The sequence below is a fragment of the Carassius auratus genome, chromosome 7 (assembly GCF_003368295.1).
Source record: "Carassius auratus strain Wakin chromosome 7, ASM336829v1, whole genome shotgun sequence".
Taxonomy (NCBI): domain Eukaryota; kingdom Metazoa; phylum Chordata; class Actinopteri; order Cypriniformes; family Cyprinidae; genus Carassius; species Carassius auratus.
This window is the reverse complement of record NC_039249.1, coordinates 27,913,919-27,927,721: the sequence shown is the minus strand read 5'-3', so window position 1 is coordinate 27,927,721 and position 13,803 is coordinate 27,913,919. Positions and strand designations below refer to the sequence as shown.

At 34.4% G+C, this 13,803-nt stretch overlaps 1 protein-coding gene across 6 annotated transcripts in view; it reads right to left on the bottom strand.

Moving 5' to 3' along the window:
- myom1b (myomesin 1b) overlaps window positions 1-11,111 on the bottom strand; it is a 51,262-nt gene extending 40,151 nt beyond the window's left edge. For 4 of the 6 annotated variants that reach the window (XM_026268296.1, XM_026268298.1, XM_026268299.1 and 1 more), the window contains exons 1-5: window positions 10,966-11,111; window positions 10,035-10,219; window positions 5,565-5,693; window positions 3,783-3,957; window positions 493-650 (exon numbers count right to left, since the gene is read on the bottom strand). In XM_026268296.1, the coding sequence (XP_026124081.1) occupies window positions 493-650; window positions 3,783-3,957; window positions 5,565-5,693; window positions 10,035-10,177 (605 nt within the window). In that variant the 5' untranslated portion in view covers window positions 10,178-10,219; window positions 10,966-11,111. Of the gene's footprint in view, window positions 1-492; window positions 651-3,782; window positions 3,958-5,564; window positions 5,694-10,034; window positions 10,242-10,965 lie in introns of all 6 variants that reach the window. The other 2 variants (XM_026268297.1, XM_026268301.1) reach the window with 2 other exon arrangements.
- Window positions 11,112-13,803: the final 2,692 nt, after the last annotated feature.

The following is a 13,803-nucleotide window of genomic DNA, read 5'->3' as shown; positions in this document are numbered from 1 at the left end:
ATGTGTGTTTGTGTAATTATGTGCATGTGTGTTTGTGTAGACATGTGCAGACATGTGCATGTGTGTTTGTGTAAGTATGTGCATGTGTGTTTGTGTAAGTATGTGTATGTGTGTTTGTGTAATTATGTGCATGTGTGTTTGTGTAATTATGTGCATGTGTGTTTGTGTAAGTATGTGTATGTGTGTTTGTGTAATTATTTGCATGTGTGTTTGTGTAATTATGTGCATGTGTGTTTGTGTAAGTATGTGCATGTGTGTTTGTGTAGACATGTGCATGTGTGTTTGTGTAGACATGTGCATGTGTGTTTGTGTAATTATGTGCATGTGTGTTTGTGTAGACATGTGCATGTGTGTTTGTGTAATTATGTGCATGTGTGTTTGTGTAAGTATGTGCATGTGTGTTTGTGTAAGTATGTGCATGTGTGTTTGTGTAAGTATGTGCATGTGTGTTTGTGTAAGTATGTGCATGTGTGTTTGTGTGTGTGAACTCACCACACAACGCGTGGTTCAGGCCATCCTGAGATGGTACAGTGCAGCCGCACACACTGTTTTTCCCAAACAGTGTGGGATCGTGGCTTGATCACAAACTCGGGTGTGTGCATTAGGCTGTCCTCGTTCAGACGCTTATGGTACTCTTCGTTCTCATGGATCTGAGGACATGCAACCATTCATATAGTTTTTAGAATGTGACAACACTCTTTTGTGATAAATGCATAATGAACATGCAGGGAAAAAACTATTATGCATTTATGACCAAACGCATTACTAAGTCAAGATGCAAACTGCCTCAGAAGATTTTGACTAATCCCTTGATTTGTAAAAAATTAAAAATAAATAACAAAACAGTATACAGTAATTCACTTACAATGGAAATCTAAAAGGCAAGGCATTGCAATGGAATGAATATTAAAAAACACTGTTCTAAAAATAATCAAACATCGTAGTTACTAATTTTGCTCATGCAAAGTAAAAAATTAAACTCCTGTCATAAATATACCTTGTGCAAAAGAAGTGCACTGTATCATTACTTTTAAAAAGAGCATTTATCATGGAAATAACATACTTGAAAAGATTAAACTTAAGTGTGAACTAAATGTAATGTTTTTGCACACTAAATTGCAATCAAATTGTAATGTATTATAGGTTGAATTTATATTAAATGCAGTTAGCTGAACTTCAGAGTGTTTATAACTCACTTTAATAGGACTTAAGTGTACATTTTATATGAAATTTGATTTATAAGTAACTACTATTGTCTTTAAAAATATGGCTACAGTACTTAAGAATGTACTGACAAGCATTTATGGTAAACTAAAATATTAATTCATTCAAACTAAAATATTAATTTCAATTGAAACTTCTGTATTTAAATACATGTGTAAATATACATTTTTATTTTACATTTTACATTTGCAATTTAGAACATTTAAATATATTAACTTTAAATGTAATATTAAATAATACACTACAGTTAAAATAATCATTTTAATCAAGTACTTTACATGTGCTTTAGTTAACACATTAAAATAATTGACTTTTGTTAGTCAGCATATCAAAATAAGTGTACTTAATTTTGTAAACATTTAATTTATATCATTAATAAGTGCAAGTGATGATAGTGTCTTTTTAAGTCACTTAGTTGAACTTTATTTCAATAATACTGTATTATGTGCAGTTACAGTTTTTTATAAACTTATAAAAATATGTATACTTATATATTTTTCTATACACTTAAGTGCACTTTATTTTGACAAAGTATGTTATGGTAACTTACCAAAAGATGATTATTTACAAAGAAAAAATGCACCCAGAGCAGTTACAGTAATGCATGGTAAACATAATGTTATTCTTCCATTTGCATCTTCTATTTATAACAGATTCACAAAATATTTGTACAAAATGTGTTAAGCATTTATAATGTGTCCATTGAGACTCATTTGGACCAAGCGCCTCCTTACAAGTCATTGGTTTTATTTGTCCAGTCGTGTCAGTGTAAATATAATCTCCTTGAGGATTCCCTCAGCGATGATCAGCACATCACTTGTCGACAACAGTAGTTTCATAGTCGCCTTAACACACACCACAGATTAACACACCAGACAACCACATAAAACATTACAACCCTTGAAATCTGGCACCATGGTGGCACGGTTTGTTGGCCCCAGGATCAGAACTAAATAAAGTTTGTGTCGTGATACTTTCTTGCTCTTTTTCTATCTAAAAATAGGAAACGTACTGTATGCATGAGTTTAATAGTGTTCCTCAAAGCCTACAATCAAAGCAAACTCTTCTGTTGCACAATTAGTTCAAACAATAAAATTCCAATCTTCAAACAGTAAATTACTTGAAACAATGAAACTCATTTGTTAACTGAGTGTGTAATTTAACCTTTGTGTTTAGTAACATGGGCCAGTAACCCTTTATTTTATAAGGTATCCTTGTTGAACATGTTACTGTACATGTAATTACTATTGTAATAACAATAAATAATGCAATAACCCTAAAACAAACCCTAACCATAATCTTAGCACTAACCATACAGTGAGTAAATGTGGTTAATTAATATTACTCAGTACTTAAATGTATAATTCACTGTTACAAGGACAACTTAAAATAAAGTGTTACCCATGGGCCATTTCAGTTTGCAAATGTATGAGTTTGTTTTTAATAAAAGCTTAAATCATAAAATGCTGCTGCGCTACTAAAAATACAATTTCTGAATAAAATGAGTGTCTGTTTACATCTAAATGGGATGTTTTTGATGGCTTTGTTATCCATCAGATGTACAATTTGAGTTACCATTAGAGTCAATTGAGTTATATGATGAAGCTTAATACACAGGGTTAGGATATTGTTCAAATAGTGATTCTTTTCTAATCTTGTGAAAAAGAAGTGCACTTAATTGTAAAATTGTATTTGCAGATTATATAATATTAATGAAATTAAACACTTAAGTGAATTAAGAGATACTTTCATGACTGTTTCTGAACACACTTAAGTACTCTTTTAAAACGTGACAAATAATTTAAAAAAATGTTTACTTCTGAAGTATATTTTAAATCATTGTTTGAATCTTTTTGTTATGCTTTAAAGAAGTGCACTTATTTTGATGTGCTGACTAATGTACTAAAGCACATGTCAACTACTTGATTACAATTTTAACTGTAGTGTGTTATTTGATATTACATTTAAACTTAAAATCTTTAAAAAATAATATATTGCAACTTTATAATTACAATTGTGTGAATGCAAATATATTTAAATATGACATACAAGTTTCAACAGAAATTATATTAAAGAATAATTTAGTTACCGTAAATGCTTGTTAATAAAAGACGTACTTAAGTCCTATGTAAATGGGTCAAAAACATTATAGCATTCAACTATTTCTATTAAATATGCTCTTAAAATCAAATCAAAATCAATGGAAAAAAAAATTACATTTAATTGCAAATAAAAAACAGCTAATTGTAGGAAAGTATTTAATTCACTTCGCACTTAAGTATATTCTTTCATAGTATATCATTTACATAGTAAGTACTCTTTTTAAAAGTATGTGCTTCTTTTTCGCAAGTGTAATAAAGTAAAGCGAGCACTCAGAGCCGTATTGCAGCTCAGTTCAACAATTTGTAGTTGTTATAATGTCAATTTAAGATGGAAGTGTTACTTGACAAAGAGCCATTCATTAAGAACTGTTATGAAAAGGAATGTATATTTAATCTCGAACCACAAGAGCAGTAGTGAGTTGTGTGTTTAAGAACATGACTAGGATCTCCACTGACCCTCTTGCTAAGCGAGATGCGCTCTGCCGATTCCCTCATGACGGTTCTGTGGGACTTGTGTTCGATGCGCTCCGACTCCACGCCGCTAGCGAAGAGGTCACGACGTGCCAGATACCCGGCGCTCTCTTTAGCGCGAGCTTCCTCAGTGTCTGACAGGCCGCTTTGAAACTCATGACTGAGGGGGGAATTATGTAGCATCACATTCACACGTCTCTCGAATTAAATAAAGCAGAGCAGCACAATACAGCATATATTTCGTCACATTATATATACACACAAGGTTTCTGAAAAAATAAAAACAGGAAGCCAGGTCACATTTATTTTCTTTAAGAGAACTTTTAACACCTTGCTATGGCATCCTCGCATCCAGCCTTAAAGGGAGGGTTTACCAGAAATTAAGGTTCTGACATTTACTCATCCTCAAACCACAAAAGGAGATATTTTGAAAAAGATTTGTAACCAAACACTTGTATTTTGTCCCGGTATGGAAAAATTACTCTGGAAGTCATTGGCTACCATCAAATATTTGGTCACCAACATTCTTAAGAATATCTTCATTTGTGTTGAGCAGAGAAAAGAAACACATACAGATTTAGAACAACTTGGGGGTGAGCCAATTTTGACAGAATTGTCATTTTGGGGTGAACTATTGCTTTATTGCAGCATATTTTCTTACCAAAAGCCATTCTGGCTGTATATTACTCCTGAGTGAGCTCAAAGTTTCTTCATAGATTAAAATGGTTGTCAAAGTTAAATTATAGTTCCCATCAAAGGCTTTCCCTTGTGAAAAAGAAGTATGCTTAATTGTACTAAATGTGCACTTCTAGATCTTAAAAGTATTTTTTTTAAAGAGATTCTTTGCAGATAATATAAAAGGGCACTTTTATCTTCAGTTTCAGTTAAGTATTTTCCATCATGTTTTAATAAACTTTTGTTGTTTTTTAAAATACACTTATTTCAATGTGTTGACTAACATACTAAATCGCATGTAAGAATTTATATTTATTAACATACTTAAGTAGACTTTTAAAAAGTGCATTTTGTAATAATGTCAAATTATAAGTTTTACTTTTAAGGGCTTTTTTTAGTATTTTCTTGTACTTTAAAGAAGTACACTTTTTTTGATGTTTTGAACATACTAAAGCAAATTTAAAGTACTTGATTATAATTTTAAGAGTAGTTTGTTGTTAGATATTACATTTAAAATGAATATATTGTATTCACAATTTGCATATTTATCATTACAAATGTGTAATTACACATTAAAATGTATATGACATACAAGTTTAAATTGAAATGACATTAAAGTGTATTATAGTTCAGCATAAATAGCCTTTAATCATATTCTAATGAAGGCATTCTAATTAAATATTAAAAAGTACTTAAATCCTGCACTTAAGTGGGCCAAGTTAATTGCATTTAATATAAATGTAACATATAAGACATTTTCATTTAGTTGCAATTATTATGAAATTAAGTGTCCAAAACATTACATTCAGTTCACACTTAAGTATATGCTTTTAAAGAATATTATTTTAAAAGTAACCTAAAGTGTACTTCTTTTAAACAAGGGTTAAAGAACAATGCTAAATCATTTCTTCAATGGTATATGGCCATGAAGTCCTATAGTATGCGCTGTCTTTTTTAAAACTATGCTATAAATAGCATATTATTGAAGTGCTTGGTAATACCAAACACATGCTGACAATAGAAATCATGACGTACGGAGCAGCTGCATGTGTTTGTTCCAACACTGAAACAAATCCCAGACTGTTTCTTTACCTGCCCCTGAAGATGGGCACCACATAACCGATGATCTGGTTCTCCTTGTCCATGGCCAGATAGGTTGGTTTGGCTCTCTGAGGGCTCAGCCCACCCTCACCTAGAGCCGTGTATGTGGCAGCTCTGATGCTGCAATGGTGCAGAAATTGCAACATACACACGTTTGTGAGTATCCAGCACTACTTTCACATGCTATTATGAGTTTTGGAAGGGGTGTGGAGTTGTGAAGAAAGGATGTTAGGATGAAAAACCTCTTAGATTGATTGAGGTTAAGGAAGTGAGTGGGAAGGAGGTTAATCACCTCAGTGATTCTGAATTACAAGAAACCACCAATATATGCTTCATCAGTGATCAAAAGTATGAAGTAGTAGAATCTACACCCTCCAATCTACACTAGTATTATACACTTAAGTCTATGAACTTTCAAATTGCCTGTCTTTCAATTGTGGGATGCTTTTAGTGGTCTAATCTCCAAGAAACATCTGAAGAACTCTTCTACTTTTCTACACCCACAAACAGCATCTGCTGCCCATTTTACTTCAATAATGTGAAATATTCCAAGATACAGTTACAGGATATACAACAAGTGCACTTAATTGTATTGGAAGTGCTCTTGTAGTGTCCCTCAAATCTTAAAAGCATATATATTTTTAACTGTGCTTGCAGATGATGTAAAATCTATAAAGAAATTGACTTAAAGAGAGACACTTTTATGAGTTTGTTCACTGATACACTGTAAAAAATAAGTGTAATTTTAACTGTAAAATTTTGTAAAAACGCTACGGAAAAAAACTGATAATAGGTTAACAGTAAGTTCCCGTACTATATACAGGGAAAAACTGTAAAAGATCTAACAAAGCATTTAATGTAAATTTACAGTAAAATTCTGTTAATTATACAGCTTTTAGAAGTAAAAAAAGAACAAATCAATGTATAATTTACAGTCTAAAACTGTAAACTGATATTCCCAGAATTCCCTGCGTGACACTCCACGTTTGAAAGTATTTTGTTTAAATAATCATGTTTTTAAATAGTTCTTGTTATCAGTTATGTACATTTGAGCTTTATGTTACATCTTCTGTTGCTTAATGAAAGTTTTTTGCATTATTTAAGTATCACGTGTGTTACCATGATGGTGTTTTGTGTTTCCATAAATGTGCACCTTCTATATGTTAATATATACTTCTGCTTGTGGTGAAGCTACTTGTGATGAGCTTTGATACTTCATGTGGCTTTCTCTTATACAGTACCATCTTTATTATTATGGTGGTTGTCAGTATTTTCAAGGTACAAAACAGATTTAATTTTGTGTGTTGTTGAATTTACTGGTTTATATTCACATTTTCTTGTTTGTAAATTACAGCTTTATATTGTAAAATTAACAGTTTTTGACGTAAATGTGTTTACAGTTTTCTGTATTTTTACAAAATTATTCTGGCAACCACAGCTGCCAAAAAGTTTTTGTAAAAACAACAAGAAATTTTTTACAGTGTATGTTTAAGTACACTCTGTGCAAAAAAAGTGCACTTTGTAATAATACCAAATTAAAAGTTGTACATTATTCACATTTTTGTTTTTATTAACCTTGTGTGCTTTAAAGAAGTACACTTTTGATGTGTTGACTAAAATACTAAAGCACACTTAAAGTTCTTGATTATCATTTTAACTGTAGTGTGTTATATTACTTGTAAGATTAATATATTTTAAATGTACTAAATTGCAACTTCATCATTATAATGTGTGATTACAAATAGATTTAACTACACAACATTCAAGTTTCAATAGAAATAGTGGTACTTTAATCATATTTCAAAGACAATAGAAGTTAAACATAAAGAAACATATAATGGTCAAAAAGTACTCTAAAGTTCAGCTAATTGCATTTAATATTCATTAATTGCATTAGAATTTTAACTATAACAAATTTTCATTTGATTGCGATTAACATGCATTTATGTCTCCAAAAAGCATTGCATTTACATTCACATGTAAGTATTTTATTTGAAATTAAATAGAAAGGAAGAGGTACTGGTAAATACATTTTATGGAAATTTCCATTAACCCTAAAATGTAATGCAATGAAGTAAATAATAAAAAAATGTAAAATATGCCTGTGAAAAATAAAAAAATAAAATTTCCTTCATATTAATACAGTACATTGTTCCCTATATGTGTGTGTGTGTGTGTGTATACAATTTCCAAAGGAAGTGCTGTTTTTACAAGTATGTCAGAGTGTAGTTGTTGTTTTTTCCAAGATATTTAACATGATATTCAATGTGAAAATAAATTCAGGGCAGTACTTAATTTTATTTGTTAAAAAGTCTCAATACGACAAGTATAGGCCTAATATTAAATTAATTGAATTTGTTTTGTTTTAAATTCCTCATTTGTAAGTTTGATTGAATCTGCTAAATGAAATTCTAAGCTTAATGTCTGACCTGTGTGCATTCTTTTCTGAGTAACAGCAAACACAAATAAGTGCTCATGAATGAAAAAGCCCATCCATCATAACACACAAAGCAATGGCTGGCCTTCACTAGCAGAGGTCGCAATCACTCGCTCCAGTCAGCACACCTGCTGCTCATTTGTACATGTAACTTTTGAGTATCTAAACATTGGGTTATCCTCAGCTGTCTGTCAAGTCTTGTTTTCCATAATACTGTAAATCTGAGCCTCGTTTCCCTGCTTCATTTGTTTTGCTCTTTAGATTATACTGTTCAGATTTACATAGTGTGTTTACACCACAATTCTTCTGCTTTTAATCTGTCATTACACTCATGCCTTCAGACTACCTATACCCTTCATATACCCTTGACATATCACTGTTTTCCTCATGCCTCTCATGAGTGTGTGTATAAATAGACATTCAAGAGTTCGGGAGAGAGACGGTGGGGGCCTTTAGGACAGATAAAGTGATCTAAAACTAAGACTGGGATTGGACAAAAACTGTATTCATCTAGCATGGAAAAACGTTCAGTTTGCCACACCTAGCAAAGACATTTGGGAGCACATATATCATTGGATAATGTTATTTATGGGGTCGAAACAGAAACCTAAGAGCCAACCTACCATCCTGCTTAAATCCTGTACAGCATCAGCTCATAAAAGAGGGATCCGTTCAGGCTAAAAACAAATGCATGCGTCCTCTTTTTCCCTGGACATGTCCTGGCTGGGCTTTCTAAAATGCCTGGGATTTAGCTTTGTTTTACTTGCCGATGGAAATGACTGGAGAGTAGTTTGACCAACAGCATGCATGCATTCTACAATGACTGTAGAGAGGATCAGTAGAAATACAAAGACAAAGCTAGGACATTTTAGGCAAAAAAGAGGACGTTTTGTCCCCTGGATATGAAACTGTATGGATATTCGATTGCAAAACTGTAGTAAAAGAAGATAGTGGACATCTATGCAACTCTGTAAAGAAGACAGTTTGCATCAGGGGAACTATTATTGTTTATCCTTTGTATAGAAGTAACTTAAGTTTTTTGATACGAGAAAGTGAAAACTGTGAAACCGTGAAAATGAAATCATGCATTGGCAGCCTGTAGGTGCCTTGTGTCTGCTTGTAGATAAAAAAAAGTAAACCTCTGCATATGAGTATCTGTTATTAAGGATTTTATTGTGCTAATAAATACACTTTTAGTATTAGGTCTCTCAGAAAAGTAAATGCATAATGCATGTGACACACATAACAACATCTACTTCTGTAGCCCCTATAAATACACCATGACGTCAAGAACACCAAATGAAGGGGCAAGTTATGTTATGAATGCTATTTATATTACGACATGAAACCAAGTGATGAAGAAACCAATAAAATCATGACTGAGCATTGGAAGATTTCAGTTTGTGCAAGCTGTTGTAAGATTCTTGAGGCTGCAGTTACATTGGTCCTTTAACAAGACACACAAGATAAGCTTACGCTCTGACATTCAGAGTGACCCAGTAAGCAACAGCCGAGACAAAAACGAGCCACCAGTCACGTGACCAGAGCGAGGAAATCAAACAAAACACAGGCACAAATCCAAACCAGAGAAAGGCCTAAAAGAATACACAGCACGTTTTGAATCTATTAACAAAATTAAGTCTTAGAGCCTGTAAATGTGTGACTGTCCGTCGCTTAAACTAGCAGAACCAACTCCAATGACCCTATTCTGTAAAAAACACCAATGTACCAAAAGTAAAGCCAATACCCACACACCATAAAGTGAACGTGACAGCAAGTGTCAGCAATAAGCACACTGCATGCAGAAAACAGCTATAAACGGCATGTTTTAAGGATGTTTTAGGTTGAGTGGGAGATATGGATTAGACAAAGCAAGAGAGGCGACAGTAGTGAGCCGTTTTTGTGTTGTGGTGAAGGATACAGTAAGTGTTTTATAAGGAAGAGCTGGCTGCTGGAATGGGTTCAGGTTATGGGACTGGGAAGGATCTACTGTTGATGTGACAGATCTCTCCATGCTCTCTTACCCCTTGCTGCTTTTGCTGCTATGTGAAGAGTAAGTGCTAGAGCTCTGCTGGTACTGACTGATAGCAGACTGCGTCTCTCGGCTACGGTAGCCGCGGTCATAATGTCGGTGGTGTTTCTGGTAGAACGGGATCGATCCAGACATTGTGTCCTCTTGAGCTCAGATACTGTCTTCAGTTCTCAAGCTCTTTTAGTCAGAAGATTCAAAGCTTTCGATCAACACATTACATATGAGTATTACACCCAGTGATTTGTAAGTAATAATTTCACAGGCAAGACTCAAACTGGTCTGAAAATATCTGGTGCATGTCCTGTTTAATAGCAATTTGCACTGTTGCTTTAAAGCACTGAAACTTTGAATTTCATTGTTATTTCTTTTCTTTTTTTTTGACAGCAGTAAAATCTGCCTGATATCTTAAACAGTACATTTAGAAATAGATACAAAGTTTAGACTTAACTAATTTAAAGAATAACGAATTTTAAACAGCTTTTTCATGCATTATGAGTATATATAATATTTATATATGCTCTTAGTTCTCATGCTATTTAATGTCAGGAATTTATATGTTGCAGTTTTACACAATTCATTAATTATATTAATTTCCATTGGCCAAAGCTGTGGTTGATGTTTGCATGTTGTTATTTACAGTTTTGCTGTTTTATATGTTTTAAATATCCTTGCTAAATATAGGCTACCTTATTCTAAATGCATGCATCTTCAGATATTATTGAATATTTCCAGTATCAAGTGTCAAAATGCATAATTTCCCCATTACCAGCCCATGCAATGCGACAACATACCCCACAAATAGTTCAATTTTCTTTTTTCTTTTTGTGACAACCAACCTCAGTCTTCCCTACAGATTTGGTATCAATTACGATTCATAAATCCCCTGTTTCATCTGACAAACTTCGTGCAGCGGATCATCTCACCTTGTCAAAAGAGAGGAGCGCGTCAGGAGCCCAAGCAAGAGCCAGATCCGAGCAGAGACGCACACTGAACGAGCCGCTGTGAACGAGCTGCTCTCCACACAACTAAAATAATATTGGCGATGGCAGGAATGTCCGAGCGACTCTCACGGCCTTTTATGGAGACAGGAGCCGTTAAATATAGCCGTAGTGCACAGGAGCATCGGCGCATTAACACTGCAGTTCTGTACTTAACGTAACTCTTTACGCGATAAAAACACTGGTGTTGGTTTATACTGTTGCCTACAGAATAAAAAAGTATGAATGACTTTGGGTTTTACATAATAATAAGTGTCGTTTATTTCATAATAAAGGACAAACCTTATATTTACATGTAAAAAGTTGTGAGAATTGGAACAGAGGTAAAAGAGGGTTGGAACTTCAATCTGGACGATTTTGGGTTCTGATTTTTCATAACTTCTAGCGCCACCACTGTGTCAAAATTTAATTGATGTTTATGCCAATAACGTTTTAACTGTTTTGTAAAAAGCAGTGAAAATTGGCACAGAGATAGAGGAGGTTTGTAGCTTTAATCTGACCAGTTTGGGGAGTTTTCTTTCAAACTTTATAGCGCCACCAATTGGTCAAACATTGTGTCTACTATACACGAATAACTTCCAAACAGCTTAGTAAATATGTGTGAACATTGGCATAGAGGTAGGGAAGGTTTGGAGCTTCAATCTGACCAGTTTTGTGGTCTGTCTTTTCAAACTCTCTATTGCCTTCAGTGGGCAGAATATACACTGATGTTTTTACACGGATAACTTTCTAACCGTTTGGTATGAAGTTGGGAACAGAGATAGAGGAGGCTTGGAGCAACAGTCTGACCAATTCTGTGGTCCGTCTCAACCTTTTAGCACCACCAATGAGTCAAATTAGCACTGATGTTTATGTTAATGACTAAGGCCTGCTAAGTGAAGTGAAGTGAAGTGAAGTGACATTCAGCCAAGTATGGTGACCCATACTCAGAATTTGTGCTCTGCATTTAACCCATCCGAAATGCACACACACAGAGCAGTGAACACACACACACACACTGTGAGCACACACCCGGAGCAGTGGGCAGCCATTTATGCTGCGGCGCCCGGGGAGCAGTTGGGGGTTCGATGCCTTGCTCAAGGGCACCTAAGTCATGGTATTGAAGGTGGAGAGAGAACTGTACATGCACTCCCTCCACCCACAATTCCGTCCGGCCCGAGACTAGAACCCACAACCCTTCGGTTGGGAGTCCAACCCTCTAACCATTAGGCCACGACTTCCCCCCCCCTAGATGCCAAATGTCAAGATGGAGGGCCAATTCAAGCAATAAAACCTTATCAGATACAGATAATAAGGGCTCGACAGCACCTCTAACACCATTGATAGATCCCAAACAGGAAAGTGTTTGAGATGAAAATGCCAAAGCCTGTAACACATGAGAGACAAAAAGTGTTACCAGAATCTTAGGCTTTTATTTGCATATAAATGCTGATCAGTGCACATAAATAGAGAACTTTAAACATGGTAAACTGAAGCTCAACACGCACTTGTTTGACCTGAGAAGCAATGAGGATTGTTCTTTCATATCAAGAAAGTACGGTTGAGTTTGGGTTCATTTGCTGTCAGAGACCAGCAGGCAAAGGTTGGGCCTGTTGTATTTATATTAAACGAGCAAACTAGATTTTTCCGGTTTGTCCATGGAGAGATGGTTAGATTACCTTCATAAGCCTGTGACCTTACAGTATTCTTCCTTTCAAAGGCCTTCATCTCAGCTGTGGCCTGCACTAACAATAGTCATGCTATTGTTATCCCTCATGACACACAACACATGCCAGAAACAATGTGTGTGTGTGTGTGTGTGTGTGTGTGTGGCAGTCTGGCACCATTTATACATATCTGTTAGACTTGCGTGAGACATCACAGCATGCCTGCCACTCAAATGTTTGGAATAATTAAGATGTTTATTTATTTATTTATTTTTTTACATTTTTTAAATAAATATTTTATGCCCACCAAGGTACATTTGACCAAAACAACAGTAATATGCAATACAATTTAAAATAGCTCTTTTTGAATATACTTTAAAACGATCCTTCACAGCTATTTTTCTAGATGTTTACGTGCGGATGCATGTTTTGTTTCATCCATTTTAAACTCTTTTTATTAAAAATCATTATGTTTGTCATTGAGGCAAGAGTTATTTTATTTAAAATGGCATATTCCAATTAGTCAAAGCAGGTAGATGTCACTAATAAATTGAGCAAGTGCTTGTAGTTATAAATATTATCTTAATGCCACTCAAACATCCCAAAACACTTGAGATTGAGCAATAATTCACAAACTTCCAGTTATGTTGATGCCAGTCCAACCAAGAGAGAATAGGCCTACTCTTCCTGGAAAAGCGTGCCATTGTGTGTGTGCATGTTCACACCAGCTGCCTGTTTATGAGACTCTTGTTGTCATGAATATGCCTGTGTATTTTCATCTTTGTAATAGTGTTTGGAAGAGCACACGTTTGGCTGACCCTGGGATTGTAGCATGGGTTTAACACTGCGTCTTCTGCAGAATATAGGCTATAACTTTCAGCATATCATTGCTTTTTTCTTTAAATAGATTGCACTATACAAACAATCAGAACAGAATCGGAATTAGATGTATTGCCAAGTATGCTTATACACACACAGGGAATTTGTCTTGGTGACACAAGATTCCAGTGCACATTCAGATTGACAACAAAGCTCTATAATTTATAGGGATATTTTTCATATGGCATCATTTTGCATGTAATAAAGAATTAAACCCGACTTCTGGAAAAATACAAAT